Source organism: Manis pentadactyla, chromosome 1 (genome assembly GCF_030020395.1).
Source record: "Manis pentadactyla isolate mManPen7 chromosome 1, mManPen7.hap1, whole genome shotgun sequence".
In the NCBI taxonomy this organism is placed as follows: domain Eukaryota; kingdom Metazoa; phylum Chordata; class Mammalia; order Pholidota; family Manidae; genus Manis; species Manis pentadactyla.
The window spans coordinates 64,373,698-64,400,286 of NC_080019.1; the positions used below are offsets into that span (position 1 = coordinate 64,373,698).

At 46.9% G+C, this 26,589-nt stretch overlaps 2 protein-coding genes across 7 annotated transcripts in view; one reads left to right on the forward strand and one right to left on the reverse strand.

Moving 5' to 3' along the window:
- Window positions 1-26,589, forward strand: part of FYCO1 (FYVE and coiled-coil domain autophagy adaptor 1) — an 82,127-nt gene that overhangs the window by 41,167 nt on the left and 14,371 nt on the right. The window contains exons 14-15 of one of the 6 annotated variants that reach the window (XM_036883333.2): window positions 954-1,098; window positions 23,807-25,187. In XM_036883333.2, coding sequence (XP_036739228.2) covers window positions 954-1,098; window positions 23,807-23,942 — 281 coding nt within the window. In that variant the 3' untranslated portion in view covers window positions 23,943-25,187. Of the gene's footprint in view, window positions 1-953; window positions 1,099-2,771; window positions 3,953-23,806; window positions 25,188-26,589 lie in introns of those variants that run through there. The other 5 variants (XM_036883335.2, XM_036883334.2, XM_036883332.2 and 2 more) reach the window with 5 other exon arrangements.
- Window positions 5,409-12,328, reverse strand: CXCR6 (C-X-C motif chemokine receptor 6). The gene is made up of 2 exons (XM_036883337.2): window positions 11,811-12,328; window positions 5,409-9,053 (listed from the first exon to the last, which is right to left on the reverse strand). Exon 2 carries the CDS (start codon window positions 9,030-9,032, stop codon window positions 8,007-8,009), a length of 1,026 nt encoding a protein of 341 aa, XP_036739232.1. The 5' UTR covers window positions 9,033-9,053; window positions 11,811-12,328; the 3' UTR covers window positions 5,409-8,006.

Genomic DNA, 26,589 nt, shown 5'->3' on the forward strand with positions numbered 1-26,589 from the left:
TGTCTGTGGAAAGAAACCAGTCTCTGGTACCCTTTTTCAACCTGTACCTCAACCCTCCCTATGCAGACTTCAGACAGAAGGAAGAATGTTCATTCTAAAGCACAGCCTGCCATATTAGCCATGTGGCAGGGCCAGCTGGGAACTTGTAGTTCACATGAACTGTTCTTCTTGCTAAACAGCCCAGGAGTCTTTCCCTTGCCCCAACTCACTGGCACGTGTTCCAGTGATAAGAGATGATAGCACTGTGCCAGAGTGCTGATTTGGTTGTTTTGATCTCTGACATTTCCCATCTCCTGGTCTGTCTTTCTGTCTTTCCTTCTTTCTTTCTTTTGCCTCAGACCTACCATTGCATTTGTGATGACATGCAAGAGAGTGCTTATGTGTGTGACTAGCACAGTGTCCTTCCTACTGAGTGGCCCAGATAATGGGACTCAGGTCCCTTGGTCAGGAGCACTATGGTTGCTGCAACTCCTTGAGCAGAGGGAGGTCCTTTCCCACCCCTCAGTGGACTGAGGTGAAATGCAGGTCAGACAGAATCCTGCTTCCTAAGAGGCCTGAATAAATAGTGTGTATGTTTTGTGGAGCAAAGATTCAGTGGCACAGAAAGAAGCATGTTTACTTTTACTTTTTTTGATTAGGTTCTTTTCTGATAAGGTTTTGATAGGCTTTTTTCCTTCTAAGTAAGGAGCTTTAGAGAATATATAAGGGCTTGAACGCTCTTTCAGCCCCTAAGGGGTTAAGAGAAATCTCTGAAGTTGTGCAGTTTCATCTGTTTTCTTCTGCTTTTCTGGAATGTGCCAACAGCCGTTTCTCTTACATCTGGACACAAAGAGGTCAGTTGAGTGAGCACTTCAAGTGGCTAGTCCTGCATAGTTGCACTCCCTCACATCTTGAGGTCCTCGTGCATAACTGTGTGTATTTTTCTTCTCTCCTGATCTGCCTCTGTGGCCCAGGCGCAAACACAGACTGCAGGCCACCAGATGATGCCGTGTTTGACATCATTACAGATGAGGAGCTGTGCGAGATACAGGAGCCTGGATCCTCCTTGCCTGAAACACCCACTGAAACAGACTCTCTTGACCCACACGTGGCTGAACAGTGAGTATAGACAACATCTCCTGGGCCCTTGTTGAGTGCCTGGCCCTTTTGTGTTCTTGTTAAAGGACCAGGAAAGTGAGGTTTTGGAAGCAGGAGTGACCATCTCTGCTTAAGGACAGTTGCCTTAGAGCAGTGCTCAGGGCAGGTGGCCCTTGGGGAGCCCCAGGGCTCGGGGTGGTCAGTGTTGAGCTTTGTCAGAGAGTGCCCAGAAGTTCCAGTGTTCCCTCTGATTTAAGGATCTCCATTAGGGCCTCTCTTGGCTTGGGTAACTCTATTAACCTACTCAGGCTGCCAGCACAAGTACTGTAGATTGGGGGGTTTAAACAACCAAACTGTGTTTCCTCACAGCTCTGGAGACTGCAAGTTCGAGGTGCAGGTGCCAGCAGGTTGGTCTCCTCTGAGGCCTCTCTCCTTGGCCTGCAGGTGGCCATGCATGTGCTGCCCCTTCACACAGCTGTCCCTCTGTGCGTGTGCTCCTCTGGTGTCTCTGTGTCCTCATCTCCTCTTACAAGGATACAGTCAGACTGGATTAGGGCCAACCCTAATGGCCTCATTTTTAATTAAGTTATTTATTTAAAGGCCTACCTCTAAACAGTCACATTGGGGGTACTGGCAGGACATCACCATATGAGTGTGCAGGGGTTCATGTGTGTGCTGCCCTTGGCCACACTCAGAGCAGCACGCTGCTCTTTAAATCCGCCGTCATCTTTGGGGACCACCAGTGAGGCTTGGTAATGATGCCGTGGGGGAGGAAGCTTGCCTGTAGTGTCAGTTGTCTCAGGAAGATGTGTTCCCTCAGAAGTCCCTTTAGCTCCAGATAAGCCTTCCCAGAGCCCCAGTTCAAAAACCAATAAAATGTAGGAAAGTCTACTGCCCATACTCTACAGAATTCAGACGACTGCCACTCCTCTGGCCTCTGCTGTGCCTCCTCTTGTGCTGCTATTAGTCCCTGACCCAGACCACTGAACCTTCCCAATGCTGTGAGTTGGTGGCATCAGCCCCAGGGGCATCTTTTAGTACTTACTCTCCATTGGCCCTCTCATTTTTCTGGGGTAGCTATCATCTTTGAACAAAGCTTGTGAGGAGAGTTTTGCAAAGGCCAATTTTTAAATAAATAATGGTACAGAGTTTTTTGTGAACAAATAACTGTGCTACATTAAAATGCCAGAGTTTATGCTATGGGACCCATAAGGAAAGGTCAAGTTCCCCTCCATGGCAGCCTTGCTTGGTGTTTGTCAGCACCTTGTGTCTGGCTTAAATGTAGTTTCTGCAGTGAAGTGCTGGCTGTTCAAAAGCTCAAGAAAGATAACATGGTGCCCAGGTCCAGATATTTCTTGACCTATTTTCCCTTTCCCTCCATTTAGGGAGTTTTGTGATGCTTTTGCTGACCTTGCTTGAGACCTCTATTCCTCTTCCTACCTAGAATTCAGAGGAGGGCTAGGATTGGTCTTTGGGACTTCTGTTATGTGGGAGGAGATGTACTTACTTACAAAGCTCTCAGCACAGGAGATGTCAGGCTTATGTGGATCTCTCCTCACTCCTCTGTCCCCTGTCTGGAGAGGGGTTGAACTTGCCATGTTGTGATGGGTAGAGTCAACCTGATCACCCAGCCCAAGTCAGCCCTGCTCACTGGAGTTTCTGTGACTTTGGGCCTTCCCTTTTTCTTCCTTCAGCCTCCCGCCACCCCCTCTGAAGTCGTCCCTGAGCACATCAGCCTGCAGACTTCTCCCCAGCCCCCACAGCTCAGTGGGCCCTAGGGTGCATTCTGTTCCATTAGCGCTAAGCCACCCTCTGCCACTGTTACCTGTCAACTCTTTACTGACCATGCCTGGACTCGTGGCCAGCCAGCCAGGTAGGTCCTGAGGTGAGCAGGACCAGAGCCTCAGGGCCTAGGGGCACGGCCCTCAGCTGGAGCCTGCAGGAGGAAGTGACACTCCTGCTGCTCCCTCTTTCCCTCACCTCCACCTTCCCCTTGACCAGCGGGAACAAAAACAGAAGGTGTTCTGACTGCTGACAAATACATGTTTTTGGTCATGGGAAATCAGGAAGTGTTCCAGGGAAAGGAAACTGCCTGCTTGCTGGCCAGCAGCCTCAGAGGCGGATCCAGGACTGGCAGACAGGAACCTGCAGTCCCTGCACTTCATCTGCTGGGGGGACGAGCTGGCCCGCCAAGGTAGTTAAGGGCCTGCATCATCGCACACCTTCTCTGTGCATTAGAGTTTTACTCAAACATCTCTGGTAGCTTTTCCTTATATTCTTTTTCCTCCGAAATTTAAGACCAGTCAGAAACACCAGGAATCTGAGAAAGTGTGGGAGGAACAAAGCCCTGGTTTTGTGTAAGCATCCCTGACAGGAAACTTCAAGAAAGAAGTCCAAAGTCAGAAGTGATCCAGGAGGGAGTAAACACTGTGCAGTCCAAATCCCTGGTGACAAGAAGGCTGCTTGGAGGCAGTACTGTTGAAAGGGACTCCGTTGAGCACCTTCCCCGTGCTAGCTGCTGTTACATGTGACTCCCGTAGTCCCTACCCAGCCCTTCAAGATGTAGGGACTTTGATCCGCATTTTGTAGGTAAAGAAGCTGAAGCTTCAGGAGGCCAGACAACTTGCTCCAGGTCACGTGGCTGTAAGCTTCAGAGCTAGGCTTTGAGCCCAGAGACCCTTCCTCTGGGCCACGGGCTTCAGATTCCTTTTGAAGAGTTCAGTTCTCTTCTCTGGGCTCGCATTTCCCCATTCGCACATCAGAAACCTGCCCCACTCCCCCTGCCCATGTCCACCCCTATCCACACATACACATTCTTAGGGCTAATGAAGTTGCCCCTTCTGACAGTGATGGGACAGGAAGAAGTCCCCAAATCCAGGCCCCCCAGGGAGGCCTGGAAAGATGCCACAGGCTCCCTAAGGAACCTCCCAGTAGTGCCCCACTTCCAGCTCAGAGCTGGAATGTTGACGTGAAGCAGTAGCCTCACCTCGGCTGAAAAGGTGATACTCTTCAGAACCCTGCAGTCACACCCCCACCCACAGTCACCCAGGCCCACCCTCAGCCACCCGTTGACCAGGTGTCCAGCTGATCTCGGACCAAGGCAGCAGGCAGAGAAGGAAACACCCTTGTCAGCCAGCAGCAGTGCTGGGCCTTGGGTCCCTTGGCTCAGCTTCCAGCCTCTTACAGCCTCCCCCAGGTCTGGCCTCCCCTTCTGATTACCAGGCAAAAAGACCCTATGGCGATGAAGAACTTGAGCCCCAGAATCACACACTGGTCAGAGCCTGGTCTGCCACCCCCAGCTTCCATGGCTTTGGGCACTGTGGTCCTCTGAACTCAGTTCCCTCCCTGCAGAGGAGACAGGGACATCCCCCACCCCCTAGGGTTGTTAGGAGGATTGGAGGAGAAGGATGTGTGCAAAGCACCGAGCCCAGTGCCTGGCTACTGGCAAGTGTTCCGTGGAGGTGCACTGTTCTCATGGTGTTTTACCTGAGCTGTGATGTTGGGCTGAGCCGCGCCTGGCTACTGTGTTTCCTGGTACCCTGCACCTAGTATCCCAGTTGTCCTTTCCAAGAAAGTCACTCCAGGTGTCCAGATGACACTGAGCTTACACTCGCCCACTGTCCCCGACCCGTGGAGCTTCTCTGCCAGTAACTGTTTTAGAACATGGCCAGCGTGTTTTGAGGAAGCTGTGGTGCTTTGGCACCAACCAGAAGGTTTGATGCCCAGTGTCTCAGAAACAAAACGGGCACGGCTGTGATATGGTGATAATGGCTAAGGTTATAAAGTCGCCATGCACTGGGTTAACCCGACGTCTCTGCCCTCTGATGAGTACAGAGCTGGCAGCTACCTTGGGCCTGTCAGCTGTGTAAAACCTCCTTTAGCCAACATTTGGGGGCAGAAAATGAGGCTGTTCCCTGGGGTCTTAATCCTAGCTCTGCAGTGAGCTTTGGCATCCATTAATCTCTGTGAGCTATTTTCCTCATCTGAAAACTGGGGGCGATAGTGCCAGACCTCCTACAACAGTGTTGGGAGTTACCATGAAGGGCTGGGCGTGGGGAGGGGGTGTTCCCTTGGGAGCCCCTTGGAGGAGAGGGCCAGAGTGAGCCCCCAGGTTCCCTGCTCAGCCTCCCCCACCTCCAGTAGGGCAGCTTTGGGTTTCTCCCTGCGGCACGATTTCCTTAGGCCAGAATGCTCATGGAGGTTCACCTTCCAGGTAGCTCCTGGAATCAGAGTTGCTCTGTGTTCACCACATAACTATCTCTGGTCTCTAGCCCCCTGCCAGGCATTAGGAACACCATGCGAGAGGACCATGTTCTGTACCTGAGGCCACAGCCAAGGTGGATTGGATTCAGCCAGGGGCCATGCCTTCCTCAGCCCTCCTCCTGACATCAAGCCCTGGTGCCTGAGCAGAGGGCAGGGGGAGGAGCAGGGCAGGTCTGAGGTCAGAGCTTGTACTTCATGGGGCTGTGGTGTGGATGGAATGAAGTCAGGACGCAGAAGCCCTCTGTGACATGTGGCTGCGCAAGGGCCTCTTGCCAATAATGGTGTGTGTCCAGGGTAGGTAGGTAGAAAAATTATATCTACTCCAAAGTGCAGCCGGTAAGGGCCTGAAGAGTGTTAGAGCAGCGAGTGACTGGGGAAGCAGAAAAGGGGAAGGAAGATTCCTGGGGATAGGCAGGCAGATCTCCCCAAGCTGAAGAAGGGCCAGTGCAAACCCATTTGCAGAGAGCCTGGAGAGAGGCCATCTGAAATAGGCCTGGGACCGGGCTCAGCCTGCTAGGGGCCTGGTCTCACTGGACTCGGCCAGGCAGGCCCCCAGTCGGGGAGAAAGCGGAGGTCTTGGCAGCTGCCCCTCTGCTGCCTTGGCCAGGCAGCTGCCCCTCAGGCTCAGGGAGACTGAATAGCTTTCCCAGGGATGAACACTGATAGAGCTTCACTGAACTAGTGTCTGAGTGACCTCAGTCCCTGGTTTTTCCGTCTCACCACACTGCTTCCTTCCATGGGAACACATAGAGGTGCCAACTCCTGTGAGGTGCAGCTGGCTCGCGACTCTTCTTCCTTCCCAGTTAGGGCCTCTGCCTCTTGTTCTGGGACAAGTTGGGGAAGCCAAGTGTGGGGGCCCCTCTATCAGAAGTGTTCAACATTAAGATGAATGCACAAAAGGGGGGTGATAGTAACTCCCCCTTTGAAACCAATTTTATGAAGATAAAAGTCTTGTCACATTGGAAAGGGCACATTTTAATGTTTGAGGAAGTGCTCAGTAGTCCGTGTGGCCTGAGGACTTACTGTTCTTGTGGATGCATTTAGGCTTGTTTATACCTAATAACATAATAATAGATAGGATCAAGTGGGCCCTGGAAGGCCTGCCTATTGTCAGCTGAACCAGGGTGTGACATGCCCAGCACCTCTAGAAGGTACAAAGCAAACCCCCCATGCCTCACCATCTCAGAGAGTGATGGCAGCTTCCCTTTGTATTATAGTTCTGGTGAGAAATTCTAGTAACTACTGCCATTTGGGAGCCCCTCTACCTGTGAATGCCAACCATGCTATGTGTCGTGTGCATCAATTCAAGCCCTCCTCACACCATCCCTGGGAAGAGGATACTGTTACAGTCCATGTTTCAGCACAGTGAAAGAGGTTAAGAGATTACCAACTGGTTCTTAACAACTGGTGAGGAGCAGAACCAGGATTCAACTCTGGTTTACCCACATCTCAAAGCCAGACCATTAGGAAGGTTCTGGCCCACCTCCTGGTGCACTGTCTTTAGCTGCATCCATTGGTTTTCCATATTTTGGTGTGTGATTTTCTAAAGCGAGATCCAGAAAGGCAACTTTCGGCCTCTTGCACAGATTGCTCAGATCTAATAAACACGCAGGAGTGTCTGACGCTCCCCACTCTTCCTCATGCTGTGACCATAATACAGAGACTAACCCTATGCACTTCATATCTTGGGCAGCAGGCTGGCACCCACAGTGAATGAGCTAGCATATTCCATTGCCTTGGTAAAGCACTGCCCTGTAAGTTTACAATTTGAACTTCTTTCCTGTGTCCATAAGTAATCACTTTTGGTATATTCCAGGCATAACACATTAAAGTAAAATGTGTGTAAGGATAAAAATAATTTGGAGACTTTAAAAAGGTTTTATTTGTTGTCATGAAAATCATATGCTTTTGATTGTGTGTGTTATATATGCATTCATATATGACTTATATCTGTATGTGGTAAGCATTGGATAATTCAGTTTTTAAATAAGTAAACCCACCAAAGACTCCCCTTTAGAAATGCTGTTGAGATTTCCTAATAGTCTTAAACTCTGCTTTGCACATTTTTCTATATAGAAACTCTATGGTCCACTCTATGGACCACTGAAATTCTGTAATTTGGCCCATTCTTACTCCCTGGTGCTAGTCCTTCTGGGATTAATCAAAGAGAGATATGCCTCTATCTATGTAAAAGTCTAACCCAAGGTGAGGCAGAACCTGATCTCAGTTCTGTTCGGTGCCTGATAATTGCAGTCTGAGCGTTATGGGCAGCACTAATTTCGTGGCTGCTCTAATCTCCTCTGCTTCCTGGTAGCCGCAAGAATCTGCTGAACTTAGGAGCCCAGAGTGTCACCTTCCATCAGTAACTTTGTTAGCCATGCTTCTTCAACCCTCAGTCCCAATCTCAGTCCCAGTGAGGGAGAACCTGAGGTCTCGAGAGTCACTCATCATTCCCTTCAGTCAGCATTCTTGGGGATGAAGGAAGGAAAGCCCATCCAGTGTTCACACTTCCCTTTGAGCTCTAGGCCTGAGTGTTCAAGAAGAGAACAGAAAGTGTTCCTGCCTAGGAGGAAGCACAGCTGCAGCATCTGACTACTTCTCTATGAGAATCTGCAAGCTATAAACAAAGAAAAATTCCTCGGAGTGCCTCCAAGCATCAGCAAGACCTACAACTGGAACATGTTGGTGGCCTCCACGTTGTGAGAGGCAGAGCAAGTCTTGGAAGTGTCCTCAGAAGATTTCCATTGGCTTGAGACCCCCAGGTAAGGGAGGCAGCCAATGTCTTTTACAAGTTTCCAGAAATGCTTCCGAAACTTCAAGCCAACAAAGGCGTACAGCACAGGATTAAGGCAGGCCCGCAGGTAGGCAATGGCCTCTGTCACTAAGATGGCATAGTGGAAGCTGGTCATGGTGTTGTACTCCCAGCTCATGCTGCGGATGAGCTTCACAAGGTTGAAAGGCGTCTGGGTCACCAGGAACACAGCCACTACAAGAAAGATGATCTTCAGAGACTTGTGCTTCTGGAAGCCTCGGGCCTGAAGCAAGGTCTTGACTATGACTGAGTAGCAGACAATCATGGTGAGCAGTGGCAGGAAGAATCCCAGTGTCATCTGGGTGGCAAGAACCACAGTAGAAATCTCCTCATTGTGATAGCCACAGATGGGCTTGTCGAGGTAATGGACATTGCCATAGATGATCTGTGGCAAGGCAACCAGCAGGGAGATCACCCAGATGGACAGGCAGATGGCCTTGCCCAAGGTCATCCACTTGGCCTGCTGGTTGTAGGCCTTGGTGGCGCGGACCACTGCAATGAAGCGGTCCACAGTGATGCAGGTGAGGATGAGCATGGACGTGTAGAAGTTCAAAGTGTAGATGCCCAGCAGGGTTTTGCACATGAAGCTGCCAAAGATCCACTCGTGAATGCCTGCATAGGCCCAGAAGGGCAGAGTGCAGATAAACACCAGATCAGCCAAGGGCAGGTTCATGAGGAACACATCTGTCAGGCTCTTCAGCTTCTGGTAGCAGACGTATATGACCAGCACCAGGGAGTTCCCCACCAGGCCACAGATGAACACCACCACGTACATGCAGGGCAGAAACAGCTGGCTGAACTGCAGGAAGTCCTTATGTGCCTGGCCGCTGTCGTTGGAAGTGCGGAAGAATCCAGGATCTACATACTCGTACTCGGCCATGGTGTCTGTTCTGATGAACGCCTGTGAGTCAAAACAGGAATTATATTTGGGGCTGATGACAACACCTCCTGTCTTTCCACTGTTCTGTTGTCCACTTTTGGGGGCAAATAGTCATGTCCCAAGCCCACCGCTCTTCTGCTCAGTAAAGGCTCTGTCCAGTATAGCAGAGAGACCCAGTTCTGAGGGAAGGTGCTCAGACAGGATGAGGAACTCTTCATTAGCCCTAAAATTCTCAGGATCTTACCCATCTGGGGGACTACACGCACATTCCATAAAATCCTGTGCTAACTGGTCCTGAAAGCGAAGGCCACCGTGTGGTGAAGTGGGGGCGGCGCCTTGTGGAAGAGCAGCACTGCTCTCTAATGGACAGGGCCCATCTCCAACAGCCAAGGCCTCAGCAGTTGTCCAGCCACCCTGTCCCCCATTTTCTGTTAACTGAGACCTCTGAACTGCTAAGGCAAGTGTTCCCCTTCCTGGGGGGTCTACCATCAAGGGGACACCTAGAGACAAAAAGGTGTTGGGGGATGACCAGGACTTCTCTGTCTGGATGGACCATCCATCCTACCTTTTCTTGCCCTCAGTTGTGTAGACTTAAGAAGATGGATGGGGAAACAACGATAGCATAGCCCGTGGCTGCCCAGCGCTTTGGCCAAGCCAGCTTCCTGACCAGGGAATTGGGCAGCTCTCTTCATGTCCTGGCCCAGTTTTCCCCTCTGTCATCTCTCTACCAGAGCTTCATTGCCTAAAGACTTTTTGATCTTCAGGAATCTCTCAAAAGGCAGATTTTCTTAGAAGAGAACATTGCTTTAGCTTTTAAAACTAGCAGTTTAAGACCAAGGTATCTTCTTTGACAGATGGAAGACCTGGTTGAGATGGGATGCCAGATTGGAGAACAACTGCAGTGAGCCCAGTGACCAGCCTTGTGTGAGGCTGGCAGCCAAGACCACATAGCTGTCCTTCTGCCCCTCCTCTATGCCCTCTGACCCTGCTAAGGACCACAGACAGGACATAAAGTGATGTGATCTGTGGCATGGGATCAGGGCCAGCTGCAGTACCACCAGCGGCCTTGGAGTGCCAGGCCACTGACTGCAGTGACTCATTTCCAGTGACCCCTTGCCATATCCTGCTAGCATCTCAGCAAGATGTTTTAAGAAGAGCAGGCATTTGGTTTAGCAAAATCAAAATATCAACTGGCCAGACAAGGGCATATAAAAAAAGAGATCATCTCTTTTCTACTTGGTGACTTCTTTTCCAGACCTCATACTGTCACCTCTGTCTTTCCTGAGGCAGAGCGCCCTTTCTCTCCAAGGTGGGACCTCGCCTTTGGTGTAAGACTACTTAACGAAAAGTCCCTGCTCCTAAACCACAAAATGTTAAGATCTCTAAGGGTGATAGGCCTGCTGGAAGGCATCACGCCCCATCAGATCTCTGGGCTGCCAGATTAAGTAGGTTAGATGATGATGTGTATGTTACTGCTTGATGTGGGGACAGAAACACTTTTTTCATCATTTAGAACATGAAACAGGCAGCTTTGCTTTCCTTAAGAGCAATACCAAATCTCCATTTTTGCTTGACTTACTCTGCCCTTTTTGTTTATTAATACTCCTTTTATGGCTGTTCCTGGATCCTTACACTGGCATTACATGTTTCCTCAAAGGGCTTGAGCACCTCTATTTGTAATAATTGGTAAACTTTAATGTTAATATTATGTTGCCAGATTGGGACTTCACAATTCTGTGTAGAGTATTAAAAAAAACTTTCCCTTCTAGAAATGTTTAAACCATTCATTTCTTTATATTCTATAAATAAAGTCCTATATTGATTTCTTAAAAAACAGTAATATATATCACTTTGGAAGCAGTATAAATGTCTGATAATAAGTAAGCAAATTGTAATTCAGACATTGAATATAACTGAAATGTTTAGGAAATATTTTCAGTGATTTGGAAAAATACATACATTTACATTGATCAGAACAGTGTAGACAGAAAGTAAATATGCAAAATTAGTATTCACTGTTACTATTGCAATAAGTAGATAACAAAAAGGAGGTAAAATTGACCATGATTCTTAACCTCCTTTGATCATAAAGCCCATGGAGAATCTCTTAAAAGCCACACACCTTTTCCTCAGAAATAATACACACACACACCCGCAATTCTGAGGGTTCATAAACTCTTTGAATCCCTCTGCCACGCATTCCATGAACCCTTGTTTAAGAATCTATGGTAAGTATGTGATTTTGACTGTATTTTTTAAAACATAGAAAAATGACCAGGTTTTTTCAGCAGTTTGCCTCTGGCTTATGGTATTAATGGTGACTGATTTCCTTTCTTTCTTTCTTTATATTTTTCTATATTTTCCAAAGTTTCTACATTGGTCACATTGACTTATACTGAGAAAAGAAAGTAGACAATGACCTAATAGACTGTCTTAAAAATGCAAAAGAAATGAAAAAGAAAACCCAGCAGATTATTTAGTGAGCAAACATAGACATAGACTCTCCTGATCTCCCTGGGAGGTTCTGATGCCATTACTGCCAATTCCTTTAGTTTACAAGCACTTACCGTGTGCCCAGAATCTTGGTAAGTTGTTTTCACAGTCCTCTAATCTAACCCGCTTGGCAGCAAATGGCAGAGATGGAATTTGATTGGAGAGCAGTTGAGCTCTAAAACCTTGTCATTTTACACCACACCGTGCTGGAGGCAGGAACCTGAGGACCCCTGTAACCTGGAGTTAGTACCTGTCTTTTAACTACAAAGAAGACAAATTACTCACCAGCTGAGCTGCTCTGTCGATTTGTTCCAGATATGAGCTTGCTCACAGCAGCAAGGGCTGCCTATATATCTCTTGTGGTCCGTGGTCCGTGTTTCCGCTGAATACTTTTAAAGAGCCCTTGGCTGGTGATTAAGATACCTACTCTGTCCCCATCTTGCAGATCAGAATCCACATGACCAGCCTGCACCCATGTAGTCTGGGGGTCAAAGATAGGAAGCAGTGGCTCATACCATCCACCCCTGCAGCCTTACTGGGGACTTACTTACCAACAAGGTCCTGAAAGTGTTTTTATTTGTAAACTGAAGGGGAGCAATAAGTAGCTCTGGCTCTGGCAGTCCACTGAAGATGGTAGAATTTGTACATTAAAATTATTTCATTTGCTACTCAATCTCTTCAGAGCAGTTTGGGGCTACACCAATTCAAAGTCTAAGATGTAGCCTAGATGCTCTGTACATGCAGCTCCAAAATACCTGACAGCCACTGATCCTCATAGCAGCCTTGCAAAGTAGGTATTATCCCCATTTTGTGTGTGTGTGTGTGTGTGTGTGTGTGTGTGTGTGTTAGTTTTCTATTTTTATTACCAGAAACTTAACTTAAAAAGACTCCTATTTGTTATCTCATAGTTCTGTAGGTCAGAAGTCAAGTATTGTATGGCTAGATTCTCTGCACAGGGTGTCACAAGACTAAATTGAGGTATCAGCTGGGCTGCAGATTTCATCTGGGACTCGTAATTTTCTCACAAGCTCACTGCTAGTTCACAGAATTCAATTCTTTCTCATGCTTTCATTTGGCTTTTTCTATCTTCAAGTTAGCAGTGTGGTGTCAACTCTTTCACATAACTTGAATCTCTCTTGACTTCCTCTTTTGCCTTCTTCCTTTGCTTATATGATTGCACTGTGCTCTCCCAGATAATTCAGGAAAATTTCTCCTTGGAAGATCAGCTGATGAGTAATCTTTTCATTTTATTTTGGTATCATTAATATAAAATCACATGAGCAATATTGTGGTTACTAGATTCCTCCCATTATCAAGTCCCCACCACATACCCCATTGCAGTCACTGTCCATCAGCATAGTAATATGCTATAGAGTCACTACTTGTCTTTTCTGTGCTATACTGCCTTCCACATGCCCCATCCCCATATTATGTGTACTAATCGTAATGCCCGTTATTCCCCTTATCCTTCCCTTCCTACCAACCCTCCCCAGTCCCTTTCCCTTTGGTAACTGTTAGTCCATTCTTCGGTTCTCTGAGTCTGCTGCTGTTTTGTTCCTTCAGTTTTTGCTTTGTTGTTATGCTCCACAGATGAGTGAAATCATTTGGTACTTGTCTTTCTCCACCTGGCTTATTTCACTGAGCATAATACCATCCATGTTGTTGCACATGGTAGGACTTTTCTTCTTCTTATGGCTGAATAATATTCCATTGTGTATATGTACCACATCTTCTTTATCTACTCATCTACTGATGGACACTTAGGTTGCTTCCATTTCTTGTCTACTGTAAATAGTGCTGCAGTAAACATAGGGGTGCATATGTCTTTTTGAAACTGGGATCCTACATTCTTAGGGTAAATTCCTAGGAGTGGAATTTCCAGGTCAAATGGTATTTCTATTCTGAGATTTTTGAGGAACCGCCATACTGCTTTCCACAATGGTTGAACTAGTTTACATTCCCACCAGCAATGTAGGAGGGTTCCCCTTTCTCTGCATCCTCGCCAGCATTTGATGTTCCCAGTCTTTTCTACGTTGGCCATCCTAACTGGTGTGAGGTGATATCTCACTGTGGTTTTAATTTGCATTTCCCTGATGATTAGTGATGTGGAGCATCTTTTCTTGTGCCTATTGGCCATCTGAATTTCTTCTTTGGAGAATTGTCTCTTCATATCCTCTACCGATTTTTTGATAGGTATATTTGCTCCTTGGGTGTGGAGGTATGTAAGTTTTTTATATATTTTGGATGTTAACCCCTTGTTGGATATGTCATTTACAAATATATTCTCCCATGCTGTAGGATGCCTTTTTGTTCTGCTGATGGTGTCCTTTGCTGTACAGAAGCTTTTTAGCATGATGTAGTCCCATTTGTTCATTTTTTATTTTGTTTCTCTTGCCTGAGGAGATGCGTTCAGGAAAAAGTTGCTCATGTTTATATACAAGAGATTTTTGCCTATGTTTTCATATAAGAGTTTTATGTTTTATGGTTTCATGACTTACATTCAGGTCTTTGATCCATTTTGAGTTTACTGTTGTGTATGGAGTTAGACAATAATCCAGTTTCATTCTCTTGTGTGTAACTGTCCAGTTTTGCCAACACCAGCTGTTGAAGAGGCTGCCATTTCCCCATTGTATGTCCATGGCTTCTTTATCATATATTAATTGACCATATATGCTTGGGTTTATATCAAGGCTCTCTAGTCTGTTCCATTGGTCTATGGGTCGTTTCTTGTGCTAGTACCAAATTTTTTTGATTACTGTGGCTTTGTACTAGAGCTTTAAGTTGGAAAGCATAATACCCCTGCTTTATTTTTCCTTTTCAGGATTGCTTTGGCTATTCGGGGTCTTTTGTCATTCCATATGAATTTTAGAACTTTTTGCTCTAGTTCATTGAAGAATGCTGTTGGTATCTTGATAGGGATTGCATTGAATCTGTAGATTGCTTTAGGAGGATGGCCATTTTGACAATATTAATTGTTCGTATCCATGAACACGGGATTTGTTTCCATTTATTGGTATCTTCATCAATTTCTCTTATGAGTGTCTTGTAGTTTTCAGGGTATAGGTCTTTCACTTCCCTGGTTAGGTTTATTCCTAGGTATTTTATTATTTTTGATGCAATTGTGAATGGATTGTTTTCCTGATTTCTCTTTCTGCTAGTTCATCATTAGTGTATAGGAATGCAACAGATTTCTGAGTATTAATTTTGTATCCTGCAACTTTGCTGAATTCAGATATTAGATCTAGTAATTTTGGAGTGGATTCTTTAGGGTCTTTTATGTACAGTTTCATGTCATCTTCAAATAGTGACAGTTTAACTTCTTCCTTGCCAATCAGGATGCCTTTTATTTCTTTTTGTTGTCTGATTGTCATGGCCAGGACCTCCAGAACTATGTTGAATAAAAGTGGGAACAGTGGGCATCCTTGTCTTGTTCCCGATCTTAAAGGAAAAGCTTTCAGCTTCTCACTGTTAAGTATAATGTTGGCTGTGGGTTTGTCATATATGGTCTTTATTATGTTGAGGTACTTGCCCTCTATACCTACTGTGCTGAGAGTTTTTATCATGATGCATGTTGAATTGTATCGAATATTTTTTCAGCATCTATGAAGATGATCATGTCGTTTTTGGCCTTTTTGTTGATGTGGTGGATGATGTTGACGGATTTTCAAATGTTGTACCATCCTTGCATCCCTGGAATAAATCCTGCTTGATCATAATAGATTATCTTTTTTATGTATTTTTGAATTCGGTTTGCTAATATTTTGTTGAGTACTTTTGCATCTATGTTAATCAGGAATATTGGTCTGTAATTTTCTTTTTGTTGTTGTGTCTTTGCCTGGTTTTGGTATTAGAGTGATGGTGGCCTCGTAGAATGAGTTTGGGAGTATTCCCTCCTCTTGTACTTTTTGGAAAACTTTAAGGAGGGTGGATATTGGGTCTTCACTAAATGTTTGATAAAATTCAGCAGTGAAACCATCCGGTCCAAGGATTTTGTTCTTAGGTAGTTTTTTGATTACCAATTCAATTTCTTTGCTGGTAATTGGTCTGTTCAGATTTTCTGTTTCTTCCTGGGTCAGCCTTTTAAGGCTGTATTTTTCTAAAATGTTGTCCATTTCTTCTAGGTTATCCAGTTTGTTACCACATAATTTTTCATAGTATTCTCTCATCATTCTTTGTATTTCTGTGGTGTTGGTAGTGATTTTTCCTTTCTCATTTCTGTTTCTGTTGATGTGTGTAGACTCTCTTTTTTTCTTGATAAGTCTGGCTAGGAGTTTATCTATTTGTTTATTTTCTCAAAGAACCAGCTCCTGCTTACATTTATTCTTTCTGTTGTTTTATTCTTCTCTATTTTATTTATTTCTGCTCTAATCTTTATTATGTCCCTCGTTCTACTGACTTTGGGCCTCATTTGTTCTTCTTTTTCCAGTTTTGTTAATTGTGAGTTTAGACTATTTATATGGCATTGTTCTTCTTTCATGAGGTAGGCCTGTATTGCAATATACATTCCTGTTAGCATGGCCTTTGCTGTGTCCCACAGATTTTGCTGTGTTGAATTATTGTTGTCATTGTCTCCATATATTGCTTGATCTCTGTTTTTATTTGGTGATTGATTCATTGGTTATTTAGGAGCATGTTGTTAAGCCTCCATGTGTTTGTGGGCTTTTTCATTTTCTTTGTTCTTTGTTTCTTTTTTCATTTTTTTGGCCAAAAAAAGGCCAAAATCACATGATCATCTTCATAGATGCTGAAAAAATATTTGATACAATTCAACATCCATCATGATAAAAACTCTCAGCACAGTAGGTATAGAGGGCAAGTACCTCAACATAATAAAGACCATATATGACAAACCCACAGCCAACATTATACTTAACAGCGAGAAGCTGAAAGCTTTTCCTTTAAGATCAGGAACAAGTAACCGGGATGTAATGAATATAGTCAAGATATTGTAACAGCTTGGTATGGTGATAGCTGGTACCCAGAATTGTCATGTATATAAATGTTGAATCACTATGTTGTACACCTGAAACTAATTTAATGTAATACCATGTGTCAACTACCCTTCAATAAAAAAATAATTATCTACAAAAAAAAAAAAAAAAAAAGATCGGGAACAAGACAAGGATGCCCACTGTCCCCACTTTTATTCAACATAGTTCTGGAGGTCCTGGCCATGACAATCAGATAACAAAAAGAAATTTATTCCTAGTTTCATACCTTTGTGTTCTGAGAAGCTGGTTGGTACAATTTCAATCTTTTTGAACTTACCGAGGCCCTTTTTGTGGCCTAGTATATGATCTATTCTTGAAAATGTTCCATGTGCACTTGAGAAGAATATGTATTCTGTTGCTTTTGGATGGAGTGTTCTGTAGATGTCCGTTAGGTCCATGTGTTCTAATGTACTGTTCAATGCCTCTGTCTCCTTACTATTTTCTGTCTGGTTGATCTGTCCTTTGGAGTGAGTGGTGTGTTGAAGTCTCCTAAAATGAATGTATTGCATTCTATTTCCCCCTTTAATTCTGTTAGTATATGCTTCATATATGTAAGTGATCCTGTGTTGGGTGCATAAATATTTGTAATAGTTATATCCTCTTGTTGGACTGACCCCTTTATCATTATGTAATATCCTTCTTTGTCTCTTGTGACTTTCTTTCTTTTGAAGTCTATTTTGTCTGATACAAGTACTGCAACTCCAACTTTTTTTCTCCCTATTAATTGCATGAAATATCTTTTTCCATCCCTTTATGATCAGTCTGTATATGTCTTTGGGTTTGAAGTGAGTCTCTTGTAGGCAGCATATAGATGTGTCTTGTTTTTTTATCCATTCAGTGACTGTATGTCTTTTGATTGGTGCATTCAGACTATTTACATTTAGGGTGATTATCAATAGGTATGTACTTATTGCCATTGCAGGCTTTAGATTCATGGTTACCAAAGGTTCAAGGGTAATTCCCTTACTATCTAACAGTCTAATTTAACTCACTTAGTATGCTATTATAAACACAACCTAAAGATACTTTTTTAGTTTCCTCCTTTTCCTTCCTCCGCCATTCTTTATATAGTAGGTATTATATTCTGTACTCTGTCTATCCTTTGATTGCCTTTGGTGGTAGTTGATTTGATTTTGCATCTGCTTAGTAAATAATTGTTCTACTTTCTTTGCTATAGTTTATTTCCTCTGGTGACAGCTATTTAGCTTAGCCTTAGGAATATTTCCATCTATAGCAGTCCCTCCAAAATGCACTGTAGAGGGAGGTAAATTCTCTCAGCTTTTGCATCTGAAAATTGTTTAATCCCTCCTTCAAATTTAAATGATAATCTCTCCAGATAGAGTATTCTTGGTTCAAGGCCCTTCTGCTTCATTGCATTAAATATATCATGCCACTCCCTTCTGGCCTGTAAGGTTTCTGCTGAGAAGTCTGATGATAGTCTGATGGGTTTTCCTTTGTATGTGATCTTTTTTCTCTCTCTGGCTGCTTTTAAAAGTCTGTCCTTATCCTTGATCTTTGCCATTTTAATTATTATATGTCTTGGTGTTGTCTTCCTTGGGTCCCTTGTGTTGGGAGATCTGTGCACCCCCATGGCCTGAGAGAGTATCTCCTTCCCCAGATTGGGGAAGTTTTCAGCAGTTATTTACTCAAAAACACTTTCTATTCCTTTCTCTCTCTCTTCTTCTTCTGGTACCCCTATAATGTGAATATTATTCCGTTTGGATTGGTCACATAGTTCTCTCAATATTCTTTCATTCCTAGAGATCCTTTTTTCTCCCTGTGCCTCAGCTTCTTTGTATTCCTCTTGTCTAATTTCTATTTCTTTTACCGTCTCTTCTACTACATCTAATCTGCTTTTAAATCCCTCCATTGTATGTTTCATTTCAGATATGGAATTTCTTAATGGTTGAATCTCTGTCCTAAATTTGTCCCTGAGTTCTTGAATATTTTTCTGTACCTCCATGAGCATGTTTATGATTTTTATTTTGAACTCTCTTTCAGGAAGATTGGTAAGTTCAGTTTCATTTGGCCCTTTTTCTGGTGTTTGTGAGATTTTGGTTTGAATCAGTTTCCTTTGACGTTTCATATTTGTATGTGGCACCTTCTAGTGCCCAGATGCTCTAGTCTCTGGAGCTGCTCAGCCCCTGGAGTGATGTCAGTGGTTGCAGGGGAGAGGCGCTGGTGCTTGGGGATAGTTATGAACTGTTCCCTGCCTCCTGGCTGCAGTGCCCGTCTCCACTGTCAAAACCAGTGGGCCAAGCACACAGGTGTAAGCCTCTGTCCTTTGTGTCTGTAGCTGCCATAGGCAGGACCTGCCTCTATCTGGCCTGACACCAGGACAGGGACTGCCAGTTTGCGAGCCAGTGCCAGCAGACCAGGAGGAAGGCGCAGCAGGCTGCATATCATAGTGGGGGGCCTTGGAGCTGAATAGCCAGCCAGGGGAATGGAACACCTGAAGCTCCTTAAAGTTCCCAACCTTCTGGGCAGAGCACGCCCAGACAACCTTGTCCACCTATCCCTTCTCCCACACAGCAAGATCTGGGAAACCCTGCCCCTTCAGCAGCCCTCTTGCTGCTAGGAAGCCTCTCAGACCAACCACCTTTCCTTTGTTCCAGAGAGGCTGGGTGTGGATCCCTGTCCTCCACAAATGGCTGGAATCTCAGTCTCTCCAAGTATTCTGCCTATCTTAGCTTTTGAACCCCACTAATCTCCAGACAACCATGCAATGTAGGCTTGTGCACCCAAAGCAGATTTATTTCCATGGCTGGGTGTTCAGCAGTCCTAGGCTTCCACCCCTTCCCCACTCTGCTTCTTTTCCTCCTGCTGGTGAGCTGGGGTGGGGGAGGGGCTCGGGTCCTGCCCCATCAAGGCTTTGGTACGTTCCCTGTTTCATGACGTCTGCTCTCTTCTCCAGGTGTAAGAAGTCTGGTGTAGCCTTCTTTCCTGTTGCTCTTTAAGAGTAGTTGTATTAACTATATTTTCATATTATATGTGGTTTTGGGAAGAGTTCTCTGTCTCATCTCTCATGCTGCCATCTTGCATCTCAAGCATTATCCCCACTTTATAGATGAGAGCACTGAGACCCATAGCTGAAAGAACAGCCGCATGTGCACAGCTAACAGCTGGCCCTTCCAGGATACAAACCCAGGTTTCTGTCATTGCCAGACCAAGGGCTTGGACGGCTTCTAGGTCATGCATCTGCCAGAAGGCCTGATGCAGCCCTGGCTGGAGTCATCTTTCCTGAGGCCACCCTTCCCACTGCAGGTCCCCAGATACTGAACACCTTGATCACAGTACAGTTCTAGTTGTTGGTCCCTGTAACCCAAAAATGTTAACATTTCTGGGAAATAACACCCAGAGGGCAGGAATTGGAGAAATCTCTGCCTGGGTCACATTCCACAGTACCTCCTTTCCATGGGAAAGGTCCCAGGTAGAGGTATGGATTCCATTTCTCCCTTCCTCTGGCTGAATGACCAGACCTTCTTTGAGAAGGTGAGTAGACAATTATCTGAGATAATAGCCTGTCTTAAAATGCAAATGAAAACAAAGCCATATTAAGTTAACAAATATAGACAGTGACTAGACTCTTCTTACCTCTCTGGAAGGGTTTGCACTCCCATTCAGCCTGGGTTCCCCAGGGCTGGTGGTCTCTGCCCCACCTGCTGGGCAGACCCTCTCCTGTGGCTCTTCCTAAGGGTAGGGTGTCAGGTACTGGGAGCAGGGACTAGGAGTAGCCCCAGAGACTAACACTCAGTTATGCTATGAGCCAGGCCCTGTGCTGGCTGCTTCTTCAGTGCAGCTGTCTAATCCTCAGGATGAGTAAGCAGGAGGCTAGAAGGATTAGCTTGCTTGCCCCAAACCACACCCGTCGCAGGCAGTACTCAGGATCTGTCTGACTGCAAAGCCAGTGCTCCCTGTACTCTTTCTGAGCAGTCAGCTATTCCAGGGGCCCTGGTAGAAGACCTAAAGACCTCCAGTGGATTATCAGGACTTTGTTAAGTAAACTAACTCCAGCTATCCTTTCCACCAAATTGATACAAATGAATGAAGTGTTCCTGAGGGTAGGAACCATGAGGCTATGCACAATATATAACCCAAGGGGGATGGATGCATACAGGGACAAATGAACAGGCTGAACCAAATACTGAAGGGAAGATGGGTCAAACCATCCATCCTCTGAAAGAGACCCTTTGAGACAAGACATCCCTTTAAGGTGAGCTAGCCTGACAATTCAGTCTTTAAGCTTTGAGCGATGAGCTTTCCCCAGGGACAAGCCAACTGCATCATTTGGGACCAATTCACGAGACAGAATTGGAGTGGCCTGAGCCTTATCGAACACACTCGGCATCCTCTTCTGTCAGCAATCCCTAGGACTGCCTTCCACACTGTGCGCACACATGCTCAGGCCTGCAGAGGACAGGGGATGTGTGTATTTGAGACAGCATGACTGCACTGTCAGAACCATTCTCCAGTGGAAAGTTCTCCAGTGAGAGACTTACAACTAAACAGGAGGAACACAGCCACCCACAATTTTGGGGCCAGAATTTTATTTCAGTCACTTCATAAAGTACCTTTGTTAATCTGCCAATTTGTAGCATTCATTGTTTCAAGGACATTACTTTTCTTTGAAACAAAAGTTTGAAACTTTTTATGGGCAAGTCTCTAATCATATGTCTTAAATTTCCCCTAGAATACTTGAACACTTTCTGAATAGGATTGGATGAAGAATAAGAGGGAAGTGGCAGCCATGCCTGCTGCTGATTTGTCTTGGAAGTTAGACTGTGTTGACACGCTCACCTTTCCTGAATACCTAACATGTCTCGAGCCAGAGCCCTGGCCAGGATGTCAGTTCTGGGGCTCTGGGCTGAGGCAGTTACTGCTGCTGGCAGAAGAGTGTGGCTGCAAGGCCTTGGGTATGGAGGGTGAGTTAGGACTACACATACTCAGGGAGCTGGCCTACCCAGAAGGCAGCAAGTGGGCTGGGCATGGCTCCTCAGCAGGGTGCTGTTGTGAGGATGGGCACGCGAGTGCGCATTGTGGTCAGACCATGGTTACTAAGTGATTGGATATCCAAATACCAGAAGTGCTCTTCCTCACTTGGTTTTCAGGCAAAAAGGAGTAACTTAAAGAAAACTACTGGGAATTTACTTTTAATAGGAAATTGAAAAGTGCCCCCAGATCGCACAGTGAATGCGACCCACAGCATGGCTCAGCCCGACCTTTCAAAGCCGTGCTGTCCAGTAGCATCCTCTGTGATGATGGGCATGTGCCGTTCTGCACTGGTCAGAGTTAGCGGCTGCTAGCCCTTCTGGCTGTTGAGCACTTGAACTGTGGGTAGTGCAGACTATGGAGCCAAATTTTGAGGTTTTATACATTCTGGTGAAGATGAGTTTAAATAGTCACATGAGGCTAGTGACGCTGTTGGACACTGTGGTTGTAAACCAAAGACCTCTCCAGTTTGCAGGAGACTGTTCACGGATAGAGGCTGGCCTGGGGGGTGAGAGGGCCATGTAATCAGGCAGAGCAACACTTCTCACTGTGCTGGGCTTGGCGAGGCAGAGGAGTTCATGGAGCCCTGTGAGGAAGATGTCAGCAAGATTCCCAGGGGCTGGGCAGGCAGCCATTCCTTCCTCAGCTGAGCTAAATCGGAGAATCTGCTCCCCAGACAGCCTGCAGGATGGAAGTTAAGTAATTAAGTAATTAAGTGGAAAAGCAGCTAAGGCGTTCTCATTTGTGAGAGGAAAAGGCTATAGATTCCAGCAGTAAAGACCAGGCAAGAGGGACCCCACCTGTGACCGCTGGCGCAGGAGTCACGGGTCCCCGAACAGCACTGCCAGGAACTCCTGCGGTGCCCGCCTTGTCGTGGTCGCCACTTTATTCTTAACTTGTTTTTAAGTGGAGCCTTGGTTTTGTCCCCCATTGGGGGCATTTGGGACAGGAACCCCCTCACCCTGAGGCACTGCTTAACATTTACTGAGCATAGGCTGTGGGGAGGGCAGGTTCCTGGGGGCACCAAGACGATCACCCCAGAAGATGGAGCAAGTTGGCAGACAGATACCCATTGTCTCAAGACAGGCTCAGCTCCCCGACCACAGGCTCGGGGACGGAAACTCGGCAGGAAAGGGTGACATACCATCAGCAGTGGGAGACCACCCCAGCTAGCAGTAGGCCCTCATGGCTGCAAGAAGGGGAGGAGAAAGGTTACTTGTGGGCAGTAAATTTGTTGCGAAACTTCTGAGAACAACACAGTGGCAACAGAAGGAAATGGCTCTGGTGGGAGATAGGGCGCCCCCTGGCGGCCTTGTTTTTGTTCCCCTCAATCTCAAACTTCCCTTAATCCTTTGACATCTAACAGAGTTGGTTGAACATTTTCTACTGCATCCCACAGTAAGAAAAACATTTTTTCATGACTACCCAGGTGTGTATGTGTGTAGAAATAAGTCAAAACAAGAGCCTCATAAACAATACTCCCCACTTCCCTCACAACATGCCATAGACTATGGCACTGACATTTTCTATTCTATTGTCAGTCATAACTAAAATTGATTCACAACCCACTCAGCGGGTCCTGGCTCCTGAACCACAATTTGAAAAGCTATTGGAAAGAAAACTCTAAGCCTGTAATCCTTACCTTCAAGGTTCCACACACTCCGCCTCCACCCCAGGACTGGCCAGGGTCTGCGGGATCTGCTCTAGGAATCATCTACTGGAAGGTCGTCATGATGATCAGAGAGAGAATGGTAGGTTAGGACAGCGTTTATCCTAAATGCAGCAGAATTCAGAGACCCAACTACAGTTTCAGAGTTTGTTTCATCGTATATTGTTTCTCTGTCTCATTTATGGTATTCACACCATGGTCAAGGATAAGTGCACATGAAATGAGGCAGGCCTGAGACCTTGGGCTTGTCTCCTGTCCCCTGGGGCCCTGCCTCCCTGGCTCTCGTGTGGGGTTTGGACTAGATGGTCTCGAGCTGCTTCTCACACTGACGTTCTGTGATCCTCTTTGTCCCAGGGTAAGGGATGGCGGATCTGAAAGCCAGGGGTTGGAAGAGCAGAAAGAAGGAGGTGGATAGGGAGGAATCAGGGGTTGGACTGGGCTGTGAAGGAAAAGCGACAGTAAGTGACAGGACTTGCTCTTGGTGGCAGCGGGCACTTCCGGACGTGTTTGTACCGCACCTTCCCTGGGAAGAGAGAAGGCCAGGGGCAGGGAGCTGCCAACCAGAGCAGACCCTCCTCAGGCCCAGTCAGCAGGCTTCATGCAGCTCCTTCTCTGTCCCTTTCTATTTACAGCCTTTTCAAGCCAGTAGAACCTGGAGTCCATCTGGTTCCATCTCCTCCATTTAGAGAAGAGAAAACTCAGGTCTCGGAGGAGGAAAGGGCCCACAGAAGTCACATAATGATAAAGCCAAAACTGACCTTGGAGTGATGGCCCCCCCACCAAGAGCCATGCCACCTCTCCAGCCCTTTGGAGCCGCAGTGAGCTCCACCAGAGGGAGCCCCGCTCAGGGCTCGTGGCGGTCAGCCCCGGAAGGACGGGGTTTGGGAAGACGGGCTCTCCCACTTGTCACAGGCTGGCTGGGCACCTGGGCGCTAGTGGGTATCTGATTATCTAGGCATCCCTGGAGGCTCCACATGCCAGCACCCACACCCTTTTGCAGAAGTGCCCAGAGAGCAGATTCTCAAGCTGGCAGCCTCAGCCCTCCAGCAGTCAGCAGGAGCCAGGCTGAGAAATGGCAGCTCCCTGGCAGAGAGCAGCTGCTGGGTCTGGTGAGCAGGTGTGATGTCCAGGCTGTCTGAATGAAGCCAGATCTTGAGGCTGCTCCCTGTGCAATTCCTGCCATCCTCCAGGCATTTGAGACTTTGAAAGTTGGCAGCAAGTAGTCACTTTTGTGTCAGAAAATCCTGCTAGAGGTGAAGGTGGTCCCAGGTGTTGATCCTCGGGTGCTGATCTGCTAACCCAGCATCTGCCACTCCGTACATGACTCAGGGCCTTCCTCCTCCAGGAATCTGGCCCTGATTCTTCTCTTGGCTTCATCAGCAGTCCCTTGACCCTTTTCTCCTGAGTCTACAGTCTACACAGTGATGGTTTACAGCCCATGTATGTTTGTTAGCAAGTAGCACGCACATTCTTTGGTTCCCGCTAGCGGCAATGGCTGGCTGGCGGTGTGCTGGTGCTGTCTGGTGGGGGACGCTGAGCTGCAGCCCTGCCTGCAGAGTTCATGGTCTGTGGGGAGAGAAGACCAAAAGCAGATAAGTAAGCCTAGCATGTTAGAAAAAGCATAAACCTAAATTTGATTTATTCCCACCAGGGGATTTAAATGTTTAAACAAGGTATTGACAAAAAGCTCACATGTCAAAGTACATGCCAGGAAGTCACTCAGGCTGGGAGGGGGAAGGAAGTTGAGCAGGAACAGGTTGTGCATATTCTGGAAAAAGAAGTTTTGAACCAGCCAATAAAATTAAGACAAATGTAAAGAAAGCCTAATATGGATATAACTTGCTTAGGCGACGTCCAGGAAAGAACGTGAACCCTGCAGTACTCAGCCACTGAGGAACCAGGGGAGGGACTTGGGTGCCTTGGAATAAATTGCTTGTTATAGCCGCCCTGGGTGTGCCTGCCCACCAGACATCCAATCTTGCAAGATCACTATTAAAGCCTTGCTCTGCTGTTCTCTTTGTCTCTGTGCCACTTACTGAGTTCAGACCAGTGAGAGTATGTCTCAGAAGCATGACCAGGGCTGTGACATACGGGTGACAGGGAGGAGTATGGGAGGGGAGGACAAGGGGCACAGGAGCAGGCTGCAAATGCCACCTGTATTCTAGTCCCCGGGGTGAGGCCGCCCGCCACATCCCCAGCCTCTTGACGTCTGTTGTTGAGGCGGTGTTCTGGGTGGTGCACAGATGTTGCTGCCCCACAGCTGAGCAGCAGCCGGGACGGGCCTATGTGAGACTGAATTTGCCAGCTCTTAACCGCTGCTTTCAGCGTGCACATGGAGGTGCCTGCATGCTCCAGGTGGGCCTTCCCAGGGTCCTGCTGATGAGCAGGGAGCTTCAGGCCTCAGACACAGACCACGGGCTGTGGTGGACTGTCTGCTGCCCCTCCCCACAGGCAGGTTATGCAGCAGTGGCATGGATGTTGGCGCCTCTCCCTGTGGAAGAATGAACAGCTGCGCCCATTGTAGTGGTCGGCCTTGGACTCTCCTGGCAGTGAAATAGGAGAAGCAGCGTGGTGAGAATCACCTCCAAGGAAAGGTGATCTGTGCCACCTCCAGGCAGAAACTCTGAGCATCAGGGCATGGCTGCTGTGGTTCTCTGTATTGCTGATGTCCCAGGGATCCTACTAGGTCCTGAGCTCTAGGATTCAGGGTGTGTGGGGGGCCTGGCAGGCTGAGCAATGAGCTGGAGTCAGCTTGTCTGATTCTCGCACTGCCTCCCAGGAACTGCCTGGGCCTCTGTGTCCCCCTCAGTGAAATGGGGGAACTGCAATCTGTGTTCCCAGGGTGAACAATTAAGCAGGGGGTAAAATGTTCCATGGTCAAATAAACATAGGAACACTAGAATTGTCAATAGATCTGTGCTACAGGCCTTCTTAAGGATGCTGGCACTGACGGGGAGAGCGTGTGGGGCACTCCCCCGCCGGCGCTGGTGTTCTTTGGGCGTACTTCGGGAGCTGTGGTATGTCTGTGCTGGCAGGCCGCTCCCGTTCATGGTCCTCAGCATAGCTGATTGTGGGTTGTGAGGGAAAGAGGAGACATGGCTTAGGTCTGCCCCCTTTGTCCATGGCTCTGTCCCCCGGCCTCCCTCTTGGCCCACACTGTCCACTGCCCCATCAGCTCTCAGTGCCTGTTCCTGTTCCCCAGAGGCGGGCCAGAGCAGGCTCATCCAGTCCTGGGCTGGTGCCGAGGAGGCAGCTTTCGTGGTGCTGCTGAGTTGCCCCATGGAAGTCCGCCTGTGGTCCTCTCCCCACCCTGCCTGCTTGGCCCCAGCCCCGGTGGCCCTCTAGCCATAGAGCCTGCATGGCCTTCACGACGCAAGGACCCCGTGTGTTCTAAGGTTGGCTGCACAACTCCAAG